We start from the raw sequence: 19,103 nt of genomic DNA on the forward strand, positions 1-19,103 counted from the left end.
GACGGGCGGCCCCACCCCAGCGCACAAGGCTACTGTGATAAATGAAAGAAGGAGGAGATGGAGAGAGGGAGGGGTTCCCCATTCAGCTCCACCAGCGCTAGCGAGCTAACGAGCTAACGAGCTAACGAGCTAACGAGCTAACGCGCGTTGGCCATTAGCTAAGCACCATTGTGTGACAGGCTGCAAGGGCGAGAGGTGACTGATGGGAGCGGTTGTCAGGAGCTGCCAGGGCACAGAAGGTGTAAACAGCAGATTTAACAGCAGCCATGGCCGACAGCACAACTATTCACCACGACTGACAGGGTCAATGCAACCCCTGACCCACAGCCAGGGGTTGCCTCGATCTCTCTCTCATCATTTCTCTCATTCTTTATATCATTCTCCCTTCTCAGTTTTTTTATTGTCTCTATCTCTCCCTGTCTCTGTCTTTCTCTGTCTCTCTGATACTGCATGCTACAAGAAGGACAGTTAGGAGTGGATAAGGACACATCTTAGAGTAGTAAATCAATCTTAATGCCAAATCTACAGCTCTAACAGTGTAAGATATCTTTTACCAAATCTACACCTCACTTCTCTCATCTCTATTTCGTTACTCTTCCGCTTCCTAGAACCCCCAAAGTCATTACAAACAAAAGCATATCAGTAAAACTATCCTGTGTGGGAAAAGGTCATTGTTTTTTTCTCCACTATCTCCATCTCTCCATGTCCTCTCTCCCATGTCCGAAGCCCTTCAATCAGTCATAAAGGTCAGGCTTAAAGCATGTTGAGCTTCAAAGGAATCCACTACCAGTCTGCTCAGCTTTGATTCTACAAGGGGGGCTATCCTCCCACTCACTCTCACCTTCCCCCATTTCTCTCGCTCTCTCCCTCAACCTTCTCAACACGTCTCCTCCCCCTCTCCTCTCCCCCCATCCCTTTCTCTCCAAACTCCCTGTCCCTCCTTCTCTTCTTGGCTTCAGGTCTCTCCTTCCTGTTGCCTCGTCTTCATGCCCTGTCTCGATCCACCTGGCCATTCTCTCTCCATGTCTTCACATATTCTTCAGCCATAACCCCCCCCACCCCACCCCGCCCCGCCCCTAAACCTGTTTATAGCCCTCCTGGAGGCCTGATCATCTGGTAGGCCGGCTTGGGGGGGAAAAGTGCATTGTCAAACATTTATTATGAATCGCATGATCAGCCGCAACACCACAGCTCAATTATTCAGCAGGGACATTAGCCTACACTTTTTAATTGTGTTTGACCCACTTGTAATCATTCATAGCCACTGGTGCAGAGACATAAGACGGGGGGGGGGGGGGGGGGGTAGGTGGAGGAGGGGGGTGTTAGAAGGAGATGGAGAAGTGGAGGTCTTTATGTTCAATGTGAACACAAAGCCAGATTGACATTTGCATTTTTATCTTTCTAATCCCAAGGGGACTAAAGTTGCTGTGGTCTCTATGGGCCTGTGTTTATTTGTATCTATGCATGATGTGCTATGGTGTGTGTTCTGTCTGTGGTATGTGTGTCTGTGTGTGTGCCTCAGGCGGTGGGAATTTCCGGAGGACAGACCAGGGCTAGATGGCTCCTGATAGCAACACTCAATAAACTTCAGTTTGACTCAGACCACCAGGACACAGAGAGAGAGAGGGGGGGGGGGGGGGGGGGTTGACAGGCAGCTCAGGAAGAGGCTCCTCCTACCTGCCAGGCAGCCAGACAGGCCTGGGGAGAAGCAGTTTTTATGCCGTAGATGTGGTTTGGTGACTATACGAGAATGGTAGGAGAGTACATATGACCTGTGATGTCCATTAAGGCTTTAGCTCAGTGGGCTAGGTTTGCCAGAGCCTGAGGTTCAAAGTTCTTTCAAACTAATTTGCTACAGTCGGGGTCTAGCGAGGACTAGCCCATGGTTTCCTTTGTCTCTGTATCTCCGGAGTAACTACTTAGCTCTCATGTTTATTAACACGAGTGTCTGATGAGTCTCCGATGAATCTTTGGTGAGTCATGACCACAGTTCTCCCACAGAAATATCAGCAGTGGGGTTCTGATCCTTCCTTCCATGACTCAAAATAACTGCTGCTACAGCCTGAGGCCTCTGTAATGTGTGTGAATGTGTGTGTGTGTGTGACATTGATTCAGAAAGACCGCAGACAGCCATTGCAGTGCTCCACAGCCTCCCCATGTCTCTCTTCAGCAGGGTTCCCAGGGGTATTTGAACCGACAACCCTCTGTCAAACTCCCATCCCTCACATTATGACTACATGAATAGGATTTCAAACTTGCTTTTCTGCCCAGAGGGAATTAACTCGGAAATGAATTTGAGTAGCCCTCTATCCAAGCTGCCAGGGCCTGGTAAATATGCCCGCCACTGTTGAGGGATGATGATACAGGGTGAGTCGTGGATATTCCAACCAGCAGTGAGAAATAAAAAAAGAACTCAGTGATAATGCCAAGCTCCTACTCATGTCAACTGTCATCTGGGAGATGACAGTTCCACACTGGCCCGTGGACACACAGTCACCAAGCTGATAGGCTGTGACTGGCGATGGATGTTGTTCAGCCCACTCAACACACAAACACACGTGCACACACACACACACACCTGAGGGATCTCGCCAGACGATAAGAGCCGTTTAATGTTATTCATAAGCACGGGGCCTTGGATTGATGTGTCAATATATTCACAGAGCATACACAAAGATTTTCCAATGGAATCACCAGTGGCAGATGAATGTGAAAGTCATCCCTTAGATTGATGGCTACTACTGTATGGACTGACTGTTGCTGCTTCAGCGAAGAGAGAGAAAGGAGGGGAGGGGGGGGACAGAGAAAATAAGCAATAGAGAAAGAGGCATGGGATACAGTAGAATGACCAAAGCAATAAAGGGGGAAGGCAAGTTCCCAACAGAGAGAGAGAGAGAGAGAGAGAGAGAGAGAGAGAGGGGGGGGGGGGGGGGGGGGGAGAGAGAGAGAGAGAGAGAGGGACAGGAGGGGGATAGAAGGAGGGGGAGACTGCACTCTGACACCAGAGCTGGAGGAGAGTGTCTGCAGCAGGACAGGCCAAGTACCACACAGCAGCCTGGTCCACTCTGGCCTTAATGACTAAGTAAATCATTCCAGCACTGCAGCGCATCCAGCCAGCCACACACACACACAGCCACGGCAACTCTATTAAGACAACAGAGATAGGCCGTGCTGGAGGGCTCAGATCTGTAGGCAACCCAAACCACTGTTATTAAAGCAGCATTTCTCCAGGTATCCAGACAGCCCCAGTGGGGGGAAAGGCAGGGAGAGTTAGCATCTACAGAATGAGCACGCCCCAAAGGACGAGATAACTACAAAATGCGGGCCTCCACGCCAACCAGACAGACACACACACAGGCAGACCCCCTGGAGCGAGAAAGAGGAGCTGATAGATGCGAGGATGAGAAGGAGCCTGGGCCAGCCAGGACATAACATTTATGTAACTGGGAGGGAAGTCATTAAACATTGATATGAGGAAGCTGTGGAGCTCCCACCATCCACTGCTGAGGTGGAGACAGCACAGCACTGCTGAGGTGGAGACAGCACAGCACTGCTGAGGTGGAGACAGCACAGCACTGGAGCCTGCTGCTGGAGCATGTGTCTGTGTGTGTGTGTGTGTGTGTGTGTGTGTGTGTGTGTGTGTGTGTGTGTGTGTGTGTGTGTGTGTGTGTGTGTCTGTGTGTGTGTGTGTGTGTGTGTGTCTGTCTGTGTGTGTGTGTGTGTGTCTGTCTGTGTGTGTGTGTGTGTGTGTGTGTCTGTCTGTGTGTGTGTCTGTCTGTGTGTGTGTGTGTGTGTGTGTGTGTGTGTGTGTGTGTGTGTCGGTGTGTGTGTGTGTGTGTGTGTGTGTGTTTGTGTGTGTGTGTGTCTGTGTGTGTCTGTGTCTGTGTCTGTGTGTCTGTGTGTGTCTGTGTGTGTCTGTGTGTGTGTGAGGGGGGGGGGGGGGTACAGTAAGAGAGGGGTAAGGATTGGGGTCTAGAAACAAACTGTCGCTTGTTATGATTTCTGGACCACCACCTCCCTGGGTGTCTTCAGAGTCTGTTCAGCCATCAGCAGACAAGGGCAATCTGATATTGATCCCCACTCCTGCATTAGAAGTCAAGCTGCAACACGGCTTTATGGATGGAGAGAGACAATGAGAGAGAGGGGGCAGAGGAAGAGTGAGTGTGAGTGTGTGTGTGTGTGTGTGTGTGTGTGTGTGTCTGGATGCCAACATGTCTGACCAATATTGACAACAACATGATGTGTTATTTTCAAAACAACTGGCAACATATTGCAGTCATCATCACATTGGCTACTGGGGGCTGCAGATCCTAGCCTAGTGTATAGCATGTAGGCTACAGTACATATGGACCAATCTGAATAAATAATCATGTACTATGCAACCAAACATCTACACCTACTGTGTAGACAGTGAGGAAAAAGAACTGAGATTATAAGTACTGTCACCATTGTTTAACACCGTGTGGCTGAACAAGAAAGGAGTGCAGAGCCGCAGAGCTTACAGCACAATAACAGAGAATAGACAAAATGATCGTTGGCTGTTATCAACAGTTGGAAGCAGATAGCCTATTGTTGAAGTGTTCAGATGCTACAGGATTTTACATGCACGATCCACTGCTAGCTCGCTGTCAAAACTGCGGGTCTCAAGGCATGTAGGGAGCCGCTGCTCCGCAGTGCGATCGGACTCCGCTCTACTCATCCGCACACCCTCCCCTCACCCCTCAAAAAACAATTGAGGCAAAGTATGGGGATGGACCCCGCAACAGCTCAACTCAGGTAGACGTAACTCAAAAAATGTAGAGCAGTGGCTACTAAGGCTATAGCCACATATTTTGTATTGCTTTACTATCATTAACATAATGTCAACCAAAATATCAGCTATAACACTCCCCAACACCAACCGGTGCAGCTCCATCCTTCACATCGCCCACGGTAGCCTCAGAAACAGCCGCAATCACTCCGTTCAAGTGAAACACATGACGTATCGTATTCACCATCTGTCAACATCATGATAACTAAATGACGAATAAATAAGACGGACGACATAAGCTGTCAATTGTAATGCGCTCGTCGCAGCTTGCGGTAAATCCCATCAACAGCTATAGACAGAACACATAGATGCTATGTATTGATTTAGTCGGAGTGTAACAAAACATTCAGCTGGTATGATTATATTATCTATAAGCACTTACAGTTCGTAAGAACTGGATTTCATCCTCGCCTTCTCCTCCTTCAGCCATGGTTGCCCGTGGATAAACGGAGTTGTGGAGAAGAGGAGGCGGCAGGTCGACTGATGAAGCGGTGTAGTGAATACGCACTGCCGCACGGTCATTGGACGGCTCGCACACTCGAAGGGAGGAGTTGTGCAGGTGTGTGTGTGCGCGCGTGCTGTGATGTTGATCACTTTGCTCCCTCTTCCGGTCAATTTGGAAAAAGGTTGCGCGATGGGCAGGATCACAACAGGTAGATGCATTAACAACCTGGATGCAAATATGTGATGACTTCAATAAAGAAACGGCAGCAACACAAAAGCAAGACACACCAATGAGTGGAAAGATGTGCTGGGCGCTCATCAATTTTACTTGAAAGATTTTAATGGAACAAGATCAAACTCATTTATGACAACGAAATGGACAATCGAGTTGAAATTAGGACACATCTTCGACCTGTGCTGCATTGGTCAGCACATTTTCTTTAAGACATATTGTGAAACATATGAATTTGAAGTTTTCATAATGCTAATAGTATTCATTTCCTCATAAAACAATTAGGCTAAACACAATCATGAATCAGAATGTTCCACAAAACCATGCAAGTTTAATGCAACCTCAAAATATGTTATTTAACAACCAATCAGGCTGTCAACAGGCAATTTCTGATTCATCCTTAAAGTAAAACTGGTCAGCGACATCAAATAAAACACTGATTAAAATAGATTATCATCTATGCATTTGGTTGTCAAACAAAATAATTGTAGAAAATAAGAAACATCGACCACCTTAAATAAAGCATGGGAGATTAAAATCACTGTGACTGATTAAAACATGAACCCCAAAAAAGTTGTTTCTAGTCAACAGGAACATTTGATTGGGATCTCTTAGTCCATCAGACTGGTGGGGATTTGAGAGCATCAGGGGAGCTAAGAGAACAAAACCTAAAGTCCAGGTTCAAGTTAAGACAATGGGTGTAAAGAATGCTTCAGTGTGACAGAGGACCACATCAACCTATAGTGTGTTAAGGTCCAGTGGAGCGCTAGTCACGTCTGGCTTTGGCACAGTACTGGCAGCAGGGGGCAGGACTGACCGTGCCTCAGTGTGTCCAAGCAGAACTTTGGCAAGAGCAGTAGAGGCAGAGCCAATGGAACTGTGTCTGGCATGTAGGGTCTAGGGTGTAGGGTCTAAGGTGTAGGGTCTAGGGTCTAAGGTGTAGGGTCTAGGGTCTAGTAAATCGTGCTGGTATTAGGAGTGGGCCATTTCAGTTTTATAATCCAATTTTAAACCCTGCAAAGCTTTCTATGTCAATTATGAATCATAAAGTGTAGGCCAACAGCAATTAAAGGAAAAACTCAATGGGTCCGATTCAAGGTGAAGGCCTTCACAAGAACTATATCAGTATGAAAAGTAAAGTGTAACGGGCACGATATAAAACACCTTCAGTAACTGCCACTTATTACACAAGAAAATTCCAGTGGTAACATTCCACTGGACGATAATGAGAAGCATTGCAGTTAAAAGCCCTGCAAATATGAAACGATCTTGATAGACAATAAAAGAAACACTGGCCACAGCTACTGAAGAGAGAACTGGTCTGTGCTCGAATCATCCTGAAATACCGGTCATGTATTCCCACTGAGATTCCCAATCAGCAATATGGCTCGGATGAAGTGTTTCAACTCAACTGACCTGCTGGACTATTTCTATCAGGAGGTGACGCATTGTGAACAGCAGTCTTGTCCACTTCAGCAGGCCTGGGCTACAGGCTAGACTTTTTTCTATATTGTAATACACAAGAGACTGAAACAGGGAAAACGTTGGGCAAAAGCCCAAAGATGTAGCTATAGCTGGAGTCAGCCCCTGGGCGTAGGTTGACAGACACAGTGTGTAGTGAAATGGGTTGGATCTAGTATCACACCTCTTCACCCTTGGCCATAAGGTGCAGGCTGTGTGTGCGTAGGGTGTAGTGTGCAGGGTACAAGGTGTAGGGGTCTAGGGTACAGGGTGTAGGGTCTGGGGTACAGGGATCTAGAGTCTAGGGTCCAGGGTGTAGGGTCAAGGGTCATCAGTCTGTGTCGTAGCCCAAGATGGGCCCCAGCCACCTCTCCACCTCTGAGACCGCCATCTCCTTCCTCTCAGCATAGTCCTGCACCTGGACACAGACAACAGAATGTCAACACAATCTCAATCTCATTCCCCGTCTCTGATACTGAGACCACCACTTCAGAGACATGTCTCGATATCACACGTGTAAACCTGGTGTCATGTGGTACCTGCTCCTTGGTGATCTTTCCCACAGCGAAGTAGGAGGCCTTGGGGCTGGAGAAGTAGAGGCCAGAGACAGAGGCAGCCGGGGTCATGGCCAGAGACTCAGTCAAGCAAATACCTGGGGAGAGGAACACCACCCAAACAACAGTCATGAAAGCCTGGGTTTATTTACAGGGGATGAAGGGTTTCATATTCTTTCACTCGATTCTACTGTTGTTTTTTGGGAGATCGATCACTGTTGACCTTGCGTTTTCTGTGACGACTTCGCAATGTGTTGTGTTTAACTGGGCCCTTCCCTGTGGGATAAAAAGCTGCACTGTCTGAAAACTCAGATAGTGTCCCGATGTGTATCCTGTGTCGTGCGGTCATACCGGTCTTCTCCTCCACAGCAGCCAGCCTCCACATGGTGGTCTTCTCCGTGTGGTCGGGCTGGCTGGGGTAGCCCGCCGCCGGCCTGATGCCCTCATAGTGGACCCTGTGGAGCTCCTCTGCGTGGAGCTCCTCCTCACAGCTGTAGCCCCACAGGTCCTTACGAACCCGGGCATGAAGCTCCTCAGCAAACGCCTGGAAAAAAGTGAGGGTGGAGGGTCATGATTGGTTACTCCTATAGAATCTACAAAAGCGACATTGTTACGGAGTTTACGCAACTTTATAATGCAATCCCTGTGTATGAGTGTTGGACTACACAATAGTTTAAGCCATAAGCGCAAGAGAACAAGGCAAAGGGGGCAGATGGAGAGCGTGTGTGTGTGAGAGAGAGAAAGTAAAAGAGAGACAGGTAAAGACAGAGAAATAGTGACAAATCATGGGTACCTCAGCCAGTCGGTCAGCCAGGGCCTTTACCATGATGCTGCTGTAGTCATCTCCCTGACCCTCAAACTGTCGACTCAGCTCCTCCGCCCCGAACACGCCCACGGCGAACATGCCCACGTAGTCAGGCACGCCACTGTCGCGGGGAGCCACAAAGTCAGACAGGCACAGGTAGGGGTCCGAACTGGAAGAGTCCTTCTCCGCCTGCATGGATATACACACACACACACTTTAAATATGACTGTCATCAGGGCAGATGGTAGGAACCGGGAAATCTCTGACCCCCTCCCTGACCTGCTGTCTTAGGCCGTGGAACTTGGCCACCGGTTGGCTGCAGAGAGCGGTGGCATCACTAGCATACACGTGGATGTCGTCACCGACGCTTTGGGCAGGCCAGAAGCCCACCAGGCCCTGCCCCTGAAGACCCCGGCTGTCAATCAACCTATTAAGCAGCCTCTGAGCATCGTCAAACACCCGTCTGGCCTCCACACCTGTCAATCAAAGGAAGGCGCTCATGAATATCCAGGAAGCAGAAGGTGCCTGGGCTGGTATGGAGCTCTGAGACGTCTCAGAGGGAGGCCAGCTAGAGCTTCCTCTCCCCTCACCCACAGTCTTGTCTTTGAAGATCTTGGGGTAACCTCTGTTGGGGTACTTCCCCCGCAGCTGCCAGATGTCAAAGAAGGGCTTCCAGTCAATGTAGTCCACCAGGCGGCGCAGGTCGTACGACTCAAACACCTTTGTTCCCAGGAACTGAGGACACACTACAAGTCAGGAGAGATAAGATCAAGAGAGGTCAGGGGAGCAACACCAGATGACAGTTCAGATGACAGGCAAATCAGATGAGTCTTGCCTGGTCTTGGCTGGGAGTGCCAGTCAATGCGTAGGCCCTTCTCCCTAGCCAGGCTTAGAGACAGGTAGCGCCTCTCCTGAGGAGAGCGACATGGAGGGAGGGGGATAGGGAGAGAATAAGAGAATAAAAGTGACAGTAAACAGCTCAACGGTACATCCTTCCTTCCATCCATCCATCCCCACCTTGAGGGAGTCGTAGTGGTCCTGTCTGACATCCTCGTACTCCTCCGTCACCTCCTCAAAGTACTCCTCCCTCACGTTTTGGTCCAGGAGCTGAGAGCACTGCAGCAGGAAGAGGAAGAGAAGGCTCATATCGAGAAATACACATAGAGAGAGGGTGAGCTTGAGAGGGGAGAGAGGGAGAGACCGCCTTTGTTTCCTTCAGGTGAGGTGTTGAGGGCATGAAGCCCAGAGTGGGCCATGGACAGGAAGGGCGATGCCATTTCAATCCAGTGTGAGTCATCAGGTGCAACAGTACCACACATACACACATGCAAACACTTTGTGTTGTATTAGCATACTTGCCCTGGCTTCACGTGCTCCTGTAGCTAGTGTTTATCTATCCGGATGGAACTACATACCACCACCACACTCCGAGAAGCATCCAGAACATGCACCACAGGGGAGCTGTAGCGAGGTGCAATCTTAACAGCTGTATGGGTCCTGTCACACACACACAGACACACACACAAAAAAGAGTTATCTGATAAACGTCTGGACATATCATAATGCAAAATGTGTGTGTGTGTGTCAATTACTTGGAAGTGGTGGCCCCCCCTATGAGCAGAGGGGTCTTCATGCCTAGCCGTTCCATCTCCTTGGCGACATAGATCATCTCATCCAGGGAGGGGGTGATCAAACCAGACAGGCCGATGATATCTGGACCAAAAGCGCACACACAGGTCCTTACGTTACTCCCTTACTCCTCATCAATAGAGTTCCCTTACAAACTGATCTGCTCTGACTGACCAGAACATTGTCATTCTGCTTCACACACACAAGCAGACACATGCAGACAGTTCCATCAGGACCTATTGGGCGAGACCCACCTGCCTTCTTGTCGATGGCCTCTCTCAGTATACGGTCACAGGGGGTCATGACCCCCAGATCAATGACTCTAACCCAGGAGGGGGAGAAGGCAGGGTTAATACACCATGAAACACACACACCTAATTATACTGGTAACGCTAGCCCACTTCCCACACACACACACACACACACACACACACACACACACACACACACACACACACACACACACACACACACACACACACACACAATCTCTTACAGTAAGCCCAGCTCACACCAGATATTGCAGAGGCAGCAGATTGAGTCCTATTGCACACATGAAGCGTAAGGGCAGTGGTGGACCCCCTAGGGCAGCGCTGCTTGTTTCGCTAAAGGAATACCACCCCATTACTCCTGACAGCAATAGCAAAACTGCTCTCTCCCCACTTCCCCCTTCTTAGTCCATTTTAACCATAACTCCATCTCGCTTTTCCTTTTCATCTCCTTTTATGTTCTCCCTCTCCACCTCCACCTCGGTGACAAGCAAGCTCTCCCCTCTGATGGATGCGGCTATTTACTGAGCCATCAGATCGGAGGCCGTCCTCGGCATCGCGTCGCGACTCCCGTCTCTAAGCCAAACAAATCTCCCTCTCTGGCAGCCGTTAGCCCTGCTCACTGATGGGAAGAAAGGCCTGTTTACAAGCTCGCCATCCACTCAGGTTCGTCATGGAAACATATTCCCTGCATCACAACATCAGACAGCTCCGCTTAGATGGATGCTGCTGCATGCACCATTAACGCCCCCCCCCACAGATCTCCCCCCCTATAGGTGGATAGTGCAGACCACTATCAACAGTAGCGTATTGTCTTACAGATGGAGGACTGCTATTGAGTGGCTTGACTGTCACATAATAGTGCTGCTGTGAAACAGTGCCCCCCCCCCCTACCTGAAGTTGTTGCACCCCAGCACCACGCCTACGATGTTCTTGCCGATGTCGTGGACGTCTCCCTTCACGGTAGCCAGCACGATGGTGCCCTGGTAGGGGTCCTGGAGGGAGAAGGGGACAGCGTGTGAGATCACAGGACCAGACTGCAGGGACCTCACGCTCGTCAGTTGGGGCGTGTGTGGTGTGTGGCTTGGGGTGTGTGGTGTGTGGCTTGGGGTGTGTGGTGTGTGGCTTGGGGTGTGTGGTGTGTGGCTTGGGGTGTGTGGTGTGTGGCTTGGGGTGTGTGGTGTGTGGCTTGGGGTGTGTGGTGTGTGGCTTGGGGTGTGTGGTGTGTGGCTTGGGGTGTGTGGTGTGTGGCTTGGGGTGTGTGGTGTGTGGCTTGGGGTGTGTGGTGTGTGGCTTGGGGTGTGTGGTGTGTGGCTTGGGGTGTGTGGTGTGTGGCTTGGGGTGTGTGGTGTGTGGATTGGGGTGTGTGGTGTGTGGCTGACCATCTCCTCTGTGGATCCTGATGCTGCCATCATGGCCTCCCTCTCCTTCTCCATGAAGGGGATCAGGTAGCCCACAGCCTTTTTCATCACACGGGCCGACTTGATCACCTACACACACACACACATTCACAGGCCTCATTAGTTTGACGTGATCTTGATAATGTCCCAAACTATTCATTCATCATGTGTTTCCAAAAATAAACCTAACCATTGGCCCTGTCCGATCTGTTTGTCTTTCACACATAATTGCAGACACCCACCCACCCACCAACGCACGCGCGCGCGCACACACACACACACACACACACACACACAGTCTACCTGTGGCAGGAACATCTTTCCGGCTCCAAACAGGTCTCCCACCACCTTCATGCCGTTCATGAGTGGCCCCTCAATGACGTGGAGCGGACGGGGGTACAGGTCCGTCTGGGCCTTCGCCTCCTCTGTGTCCTCCACCACATACTTATCTATGCCCTGTTGCACACACACACACACACACACACACACACGATGAATGGTGCACAAGGCTGAGCTTGTGTTTGGGACAGACAGGGACCTGTAGAATGTTCCAGCCAGCGTACTTTGATGAGGGCGTATTCCAGCCTCTCCTCCACCGTTCCCTCTCTCCACTCATCCGTCTGGATGACCTTCTTCCCTCCTTTGGCATTGTTCTGAAAACAGGAGGCCGTTGTATTGTCCACATATTATACATAGCAGTTTGTGTGTGTGTGTATGTGCGTGTGTGTGTGTGTGCAGTTCAAACTTACCTGAGCGTACAGCAGTAGCTTCTCTGTGGCCTCGGGGTCTCTGTTCCAGATGAGGTTCTCACACAGCAACAGCAGCTCCTTGTCTATGTCATCATACACCGGCAGGCTGCCAGCGTTCACTATACCCATGTCCATCCCATCCTGAGGGACAGCAGGGGACAGGATGGGGCCCGTGTGTGTGGCCACACTTGTTCGTTTCAAGGAATGTGTGTGAGTTTAGAGAGATGCGTGTGTGTGTCATGTGTGGAGTACCTTGATGGCGTGGTAGAGGAAGGCTCCATGCATGGCTTCTCTGATTACCTCCATGCCCCGGAAAGAGAAGGACAGGTTGGACAGACCTCCGCTGACCCGGGCGCCTGGCAACGTCTCCTACACACACACACACGCAATTTGACAAGCGCCAACTATACCGTTATTCCAAACAATGATGCGGTTCAGTTCCAGTTCCTCGTTAGCAGTACGTCGAGTTACGTCAGCACCTTGATCAGCCGTGTTGCTTTGATGAAGTTGATGGCGTACATGCCGTGTTCCTCCATGCCCGTCCCGATGGTCAGGATGTTGGGGTCGAAGATGATGTCATTGGAGTTGAAACCCACCCGGTTGGTCAGGAGGTGATAAGCTCTGGAGCAGATCTCCACCTTGCGATCTGTCTCTGTAGCCTGAGAGGAAACAGACTTGTGAGTCCCTCTGAGTGTGAGGAGTCAGGTAGCAGGGGGGTGTTAGGACCCAGGGGTCGCTGAGCACCTCACCTGTCCCTCCTCGTCGAAGGCCATGACCACCACGGCAGCCCCGTAGCGCCTCACGGTGGTGGCCCTCTGCAGGAACTCTTCCTCCCCCTCCTTCAGGCTGATGCTGTTGACGATGCACTTCCCCTGGAAACACTTCAGCCCCGCCTCGATCACCGCAAAGTTGGACGAGTCGATGCACAGGGGCACCTGGGTAAGGGGGGAGGTAGGGTCGCATGGGGGGTAAGGATTACTGGGTGTGTGAAGGTAGATATCACATGGTAAGGTCCAAGTTCTATCGGTCCGGTTGTCACCCTGGCGATGTCTGGTTCTGAAGAGATGAGGTTGCAGAAGCGGGCCATGGCGGCAGGTCCCTCCAGCATGCCCTCGTCCATGTTGATGTCCAGGACCTGGGCCCCCATCTCCACCTGGGTCTTGGCTATGCTGAGAGCTTCCTGAAAGGCCACACAGGACACACATTAGAGCACCCACACACATCAGAATGGGTAGATCACACTGTTGTACTGCTCATTTCTTCTTCAGTCAGGATTCACATTTTGTTATACTTTAGAAGAGAATTGCTCTGATTTTGTCTGGAAAAAAACATATTGTAGAGGTCAAGTTGTATTTGAGCTTCAAGTGAAATCTGAAGCTGAAAGGCGTTTCAATGTGGACGCCGAGCGTATCGAACCTCGTACGCTCCTGCCATAATCAGCTTGGCAAACTTCCTCGACCCCGCCACGTTGCAGCGCTCTCCGATGTTGACAAAGTTGGTGTAGGGCCCTACCCTGAAGGGCTCCAGGCCTGCAGCACACAGAAGAGAGACAACATATACATTTAATAAGCTTGTCAGTATTCATCATGTCACTGCTCCACACTAGCTGTACGCATCGTTACCTGAGAGTAGCATGTAGTCCTGGAACACATCAGTAGGGGGCACTCTGGGGTGGCAGTGTTTTACTCCCTCAGCAATGGCCCTGAACAGAGTGGAGGAGGACAAGGGAACAGAAGACAGATAGATAGAGAGAATGAGAGGGAGTTAAAAGGAAGGAACAACATAGGGTAAGAGACTAAACAGAAAAAGACAGTGATAAGGTAGGGTCTGTGGTCTTGGTGAACTGTTTCCATAGTTACCTTATGTGTGCTGGTGTGGTTCCACAACAACCTCCAACCAAGTTCACCAGACCGTCCTTTGCAAAGTCCTACATAGACAGAGAATAGCCTGTGATCGAGAAAAGTATTGTCAAGAGGGTTACAAGTGGACTGCAATATTTGTACTTGAAAGCTACCTTCATATGTGAGGCTGTCAACTCTGGAGTCTCATCATATCCACCAAATGTGTTGGGTAGACCTGGAATACAGACAGACAGTAAGGTCAAAGAAAACAGTCAGAAAGTCAGTTGGTTAGACAAGTATCTAACTGGAGAGGTCAGGTAGATGTTTATGTTTGTAGAGACCAGTGTGTAGAGGCAGATGTTACTAAGCCTTGTGCCAGGGAGAAGGTTCACCTGCGTTGGGGTAGCACAGGACCAGGGCAGTGGTGCTCTTCCCTATGGCCTCAATGAAAGGCCTCATCTCTGTGGCACCCAGGGCACAGTTCAACCCAATACTGGAACACACACCAAGTTCACCATGCTTTAAACTCATCCATGCTCACCAAAATGGGATTTGGATTAAACAAGCAACAGTCTACACTGGGGGACTTTTCAATAAATGATCCTTCAATGCATTAAATTGAACTTTTCAGAGATTCAATTGTGTTGATAGGTCTCTGGGACATGATTTGTGGAAGGGGCATTCCAGACTACATCCCATAATAATTTCTTCATCTGGCCCACTGACTCACCAGAGGGGCTTGGCATGAGACACACTGATCACAAAGGCCTCTCCTGTCTGTCCGGACAGAGTCCGCCCACTCCTGTCCACGATAGTTCCTGAGATCTGACGACAGGACCAGAAGAGAGAGGGACACAGGTAAACAGCCTGTCTCTCTCTGTATGGCTGTGGCAATGTTACATTTTATGCTGAGATATCAAATATACGGCTCCAAAGTATACAGGCCTACTGTATACCGTTTATCCAAAAGATGGAAACTCCATACTTACAAATATAGGTCTTTGATCGTACGTTTTTTCAAACAGTTGGTCAATGGCAAATAGAGCTGCCTGTAAGAATAGATGACAAAAATGTAAATATTACGAATAGTCTGTCTATGATTGACAGCTGATAAGCAGTCGTGTGAGGGATACCTTGGCATTGGCAGTGTCAAAGATGGTCTCCACCAGCAGGATGTCAGCTCCTCCATCCAGTAAGCCTCTGACCTGCTCTGTATAGGCCACCACTAGCTCATCAAAAGCTATGGGGGAACAGGAACACACACACACACACACACACACACAAACACACAAATATGATTACTAGACACTTCACAGAAATTTAAAAAGTATGGTATTATGTAGATTCCTAAATTAAGTCTTGAATATAAGTAATGAATAGTGTTTTTGTTTTTTTCTTAAATAGGTCAAAGGTGAAAACATGGCTGCCAGGGCAGGTGAAGGTCTAGATGTCTTACTGACGTTCCTGAAGTCTGGTCTCTCGACCGACGGCGACACAGAGAGGGTTTTATTGGTGGGACCCACTGCACCTGCCACGTATCTTTTACATCCTCCACATTAACAGCAAAGAAGAAAGTTAAACACACCAACATCACATGTCCCACAATATTTGTGACAACCCTTTATTACACAATCCACTATTGGTAATACCTGTCTGTTTGGTGACGTCATTGGCCGCCCTCCTTGCAATCTCAGCGGATGTCTTGTTGAGACGGTACGCCTGTGAACAACATGTGAACCACAATCACATGAACTACCTTTGAGAGCTGTGATTAGGATAATTACGTTTTATAACTCAATAGGTTAGAGTTAGAGAATTCAGCTTGGCATAATTACCATTATGATAAATGAAGTGAACTATATTTCTCATTGTAGGACAAATCCAACAGTCCAGTCCGTGTCTAGGGGTCATAGGTCAAGCTGAGGGAGTGAGAACAGAACTTACTATATGTTCCAGACCGTAGTCTGCCTGGGCAATGCTGGTGCTGCTGAATGTGTTAGTCTCGATTATGTCTGCTCCAGCAAACAGGTAGTCCTGAACAACACACACACACACACACACACAAGAATGTGACTGGTTAATCATACTGGGCTCAAAAGCACAATAGGGTCATCTCTGCCTGTTGCACGGTCAGTGCCTCCTGCTGTGGGCTCATGATTACAGATTGACTATTTGTCTCCTTGCTTTTTGCTAATTATTCCACACCAAGTCGTGACCAGGGCCCATTACAGGACAATTGAAGGACGGCTCCATATTGTATGTGATAGATTTACTGGGTAAACGCACTTAATGAAAGTAACTTTTCTTGTGTAGTGGATGTTGGGCTGTAACCACCATATCTAATGCAGCTGTCAGTTGTTTCTCCTTGCTTCTTACCTTGTGTATTTGGTAGATGACATCAGACTGGGTGATGCTTAGGAGGTCGTTGTTGCCCTTAAGACTGAGGGCGTGGTCTTTAAACTCCTCCCCCCGGAAGTGCTCCTCCTCCAGGTTCTTCTGCTGGATCATGGTGCCCATGCCGCCATCTAGGACCATGATCCTTTGCTGCAGCAACGCACGCAACTCATCCTTCAGCTGACACTTGCTGCTGGCCCCTGAGGAAATTCACCAATTATTGGGGAAGTTACTATCCCCGAGTATTACAATTATTCAATCTATCCCATCAATCGATGATGGTCTGTTGTCCTGTGAAACTTGCATTTGGGTTGACATATAAATGCCATTTCAAACACTGAACTCCACAGAATATTTAAAGTTGCTGTGATATGAAAAAGTGGAAGTCACTGAATAAGTCTGATTCATAGCTCTATGAATGAATGAATGAATGAATGTATGAATGAATGAATGTAAAGATCCAGATCCCTAGATGATAGGTGGTCTAGATAAACTCAACAGATTATTTGTTTTACCTGGCAACAACCTGTTCTGAGATTGGGTGGCTCATAGGTCCAGTAGTAAGTAAGTAAGTAAGACTTTATTTATATAGCACATTTCATACAAGAATTGCAGCTCAAGGTGCTTTACATAAAATCAATAAAAACAATAATACAAGTGATAAACAATTCAAACAAAAATACAAATCCCAATAAGATCTCTGTTCAAGAGAGAAACCAACTTTAAACATGCATCTTAAAAGTAACATATACATTTGGTTCACCCCTGGTCTGTATATATAAAACCATACACTCTGTTAACAGATCCTTTCCCCAGGTCAAGAGTATGGGCCGTATTCTCTGTTAACAGATCCTTTGCCTCAGATCAAGAATACAGATTGTTTTACATATTTGTTTAAATACTTCACGCGACCAGAGTTCTTGTACGCTATCAGAGTTCGCCAACTCTGACCTAGACAAAGTAAAAATAGCAAGTCAAATAATGACCCAAATTTACTAAACCAAGATTCTACAATAATATAATTAATAAAAGTAGGAAAACCCTTTTGAGATAAAATTACTTAAATGCTTCGGTAAAAAGGTAGGTTTTAAGCTGTCTTTTAAAAATGTCTAGAGTGTTTGCTTCCCTAATATTTATGGATAATTTGTTCCATAGTTTTAGGAACAGTAGGAACTATGATGCTCTCAACATCAATGGCCTCTCCCTCACTCCCCTTCCCCTCTGGTGAAGGTCGTCACTGACGATCTACATCTTAGTCCTGGCAACTGATTGATTTAAAACAACTCTGACTATCTAGCTATTCTGGCTACTGTATGCATGTTTGGAATAGAGGCTTCTGTGAGTTGCCTACTTTTTTTTTTATTAGACTACAGTACAGTGCAAGGTAATGCATGTAACTTTGCCATGTGAATTACCATGGTTATTCAACTGCACTTTATCAGCTCAGCCACAGCACGTAGTCTAACGTTGCATCCTCTATTTTATATAATTATACGTATCAAGTTAGCAAACGTCATAGTCTAGCTAGCAAAAGTAGCACTAAGAAAAACGTAAATATATATAATTTAGAATAGAAAATCTGCGTTCTAGCTAGGCTATCAGCCTTTACATTGTGGCTAGCTAAGTAGCTAAACAGCTGTCTAACTACACGAAGTGAAATTCACGTGGTTGTCAACTGGCTAGCTAGCTATCTACCCATTCACACACTATATAGCCGTATCAAACACAGCAAGCAAGGTAGATAGACATAGGCCGACAGATTGACTATATAACTTTCTAGATGGAGTTCCATAGGAAGCCTTGCAATCCAGCTATTCCACTACAACGCAGATTAGCTAGTACTAGCTACATTTGCTGACATATATTAGCTGGCTAAATCATGGTAAATTATATGCCATGCTATCTACTAATGTATATGGCTAGCTAGCTATATACGGGGACGTACAGGGACGTAGACAGAAAAGTAAATTAATCTGCATGCCAGCTTTGTTTACCTGATTTTGTTGACATGTCATGAATGGTCGGACCCATGGCTGCGATAATTCTTTTTTGGGCAATCCTCAACCTAATCTCACAACCACAAGCGGCGAGCACCCTTGTCCAACACAAAGCAAAGATCTTGACACGTCTTTCTAGTCCATGTCCATCTATGGGACACGCAAAAACTCCTTAGAAGCCGATACAACTTCTACGACTGCGCATGCTTCCCGGTTCATTGAGCAACCAACTACAGGTTCATTAAGTTCAAACGCCAACTAGATACAATGTTTCCACGAAATGAGAGGGACAATACTATCTATCCTACTAAAAAGATGACAATCCCTCTGCTCATTGCTACATAATTAGTTTATTATCTTCCCTAAATGACCTGAAATCCCCTTACTCAGTTTGCAAAGCTTGAGAGTAGTTTTCCCCCACTCAGCTGCTTCCATGGTGGTGAACTTTCACACACAAGCCAGATATGTTTGTCTCTCTCTGGTCAAAATGTCAAGAACTTATCTTATAAATACAGATA

At 48.0% G+C, this 19,103-nt stretch overlaps 2 protein-coding genes across 3 annotated transcripts in view; both read right to left on the reverse strand.

Annotated features, from left to right (window-relative positions):
* Positions 1-5,325, reverse strand: part of ryr2a (ryanodine receptor 2a (cardiac)) — an 89,480-nt gene extending 84,155 nt beyond the window's left edge. Inside the window, 1 exon segment of the mRNA XM_062475381.1 lies at positions 5,193-5,325. Within this exon segment, the coding sequence (XP_062331365.1) occupies positions 5,193-5,240 (48 nt within the window). The 5' untranslated portion in view covers positions 5,241-5,325.
* A 229-nt stretch (positions 5,326-5,554) lies between these two features.
* On the reverse strand, positions 5,555-19,009 carry mtr (5-methyltetrahydrofolate-homocysteine methyltransferase). 2 transcript variants are annotated; one of them, XM_062474705.1, is made up of 34 exons: positions 18,583-19,009; positions 16,571-16,788; positions 16,139-16,228; positions 15,844-15,913; positions 15,651-15,743; positions 15,328-15,434; positions 15,184-15,243; positions 14,925-15,019; positions 14,587-14,687; positions 14,368-14,429; positions 14,213-14,280; positions 13,976-14,055; positions 13,770-13,882; positions 13,393-13,533; positions 13,103-13,288; positions 12,833-13,012; positions 12,606-12,722; positions 12,354-12,494; positions 12,168-12,257; positions 11,908-12,060; positions 11,587-11,694; positions 11,099-11,199; positions 10,190-10,257; positions 9,899-10,019; positions 9,722-9,803; positions 9,324-9,422; positions 9,142-9,217; positions 8,897-9,052; positions 8,586-8,782; positions 8,295-8,495; positions 7,853-8,045; positions 7,487-7,599; positions 7,257-7,365; positions 5,555-7,213 (listed from the first exon to the last, which is right to left on the reverse strand). In XM_062474705.1, the coding sequence occupies exons 1-33, from the start codon at positions 18,617-18,619 to the stop codon at positions 7,279-7,281; spliced, it is 3,804 nt and encodes a 1,267-aa protein (XP_062330689.1). In that variant the 5' UTR covers positions 18,620-19,009; the 3' UTR covers positions 5,555-7,213; positions 7,257-7,278. The 2 variants fall into 2 exon arrangements, with proteins under 2 accessions (XP_062330689.1, XP_062330688.1); XM_062474704.1 differs by having other exon boundaries at positions 5,555-7,365.
* Between the last annotated feature and the right edge of the window lie 94 nt (positions 19,010-19,103).

This window comes from Osmerus eperlanus, chromosome 12, assembly GCF_963692335.1.
Source record: "Osmerus eperlanus chromosome 12, fOsmEpe2.1, whole genome shotgun sequence".
Taxonomy (NCBI): Eukaryota; Metazoa; Chordata; class Actinopteri; order Osmeriformes; family Osmeridae; genus Osmerus; species Osmerus eperlanus.

Excerpts from the sequence above, each read along its gene's own strand:
- mtr (XM_062474705.1), bottom strand. The coding sequence starts at position 18,619 with ATGGGTCCGACCATTCATGACATGTCAACAAAATCAG. Across the intron at positions 15,435-15,650 it reads ACCAGACTTCAGGAACGTCA|CTTTTGATGAGCTAGTGGTG; the intron begins GTAAGACATCTA and ends GTTCCCCCATAG. Across the intron at positions 13,013-13,102 it reads CCTTCGACGAGGAGGGACAG|GCTACAGAGACAGATCGCAA; the intron begins GTGAGGTGCTCA and ends GTTTCCTCTCAG.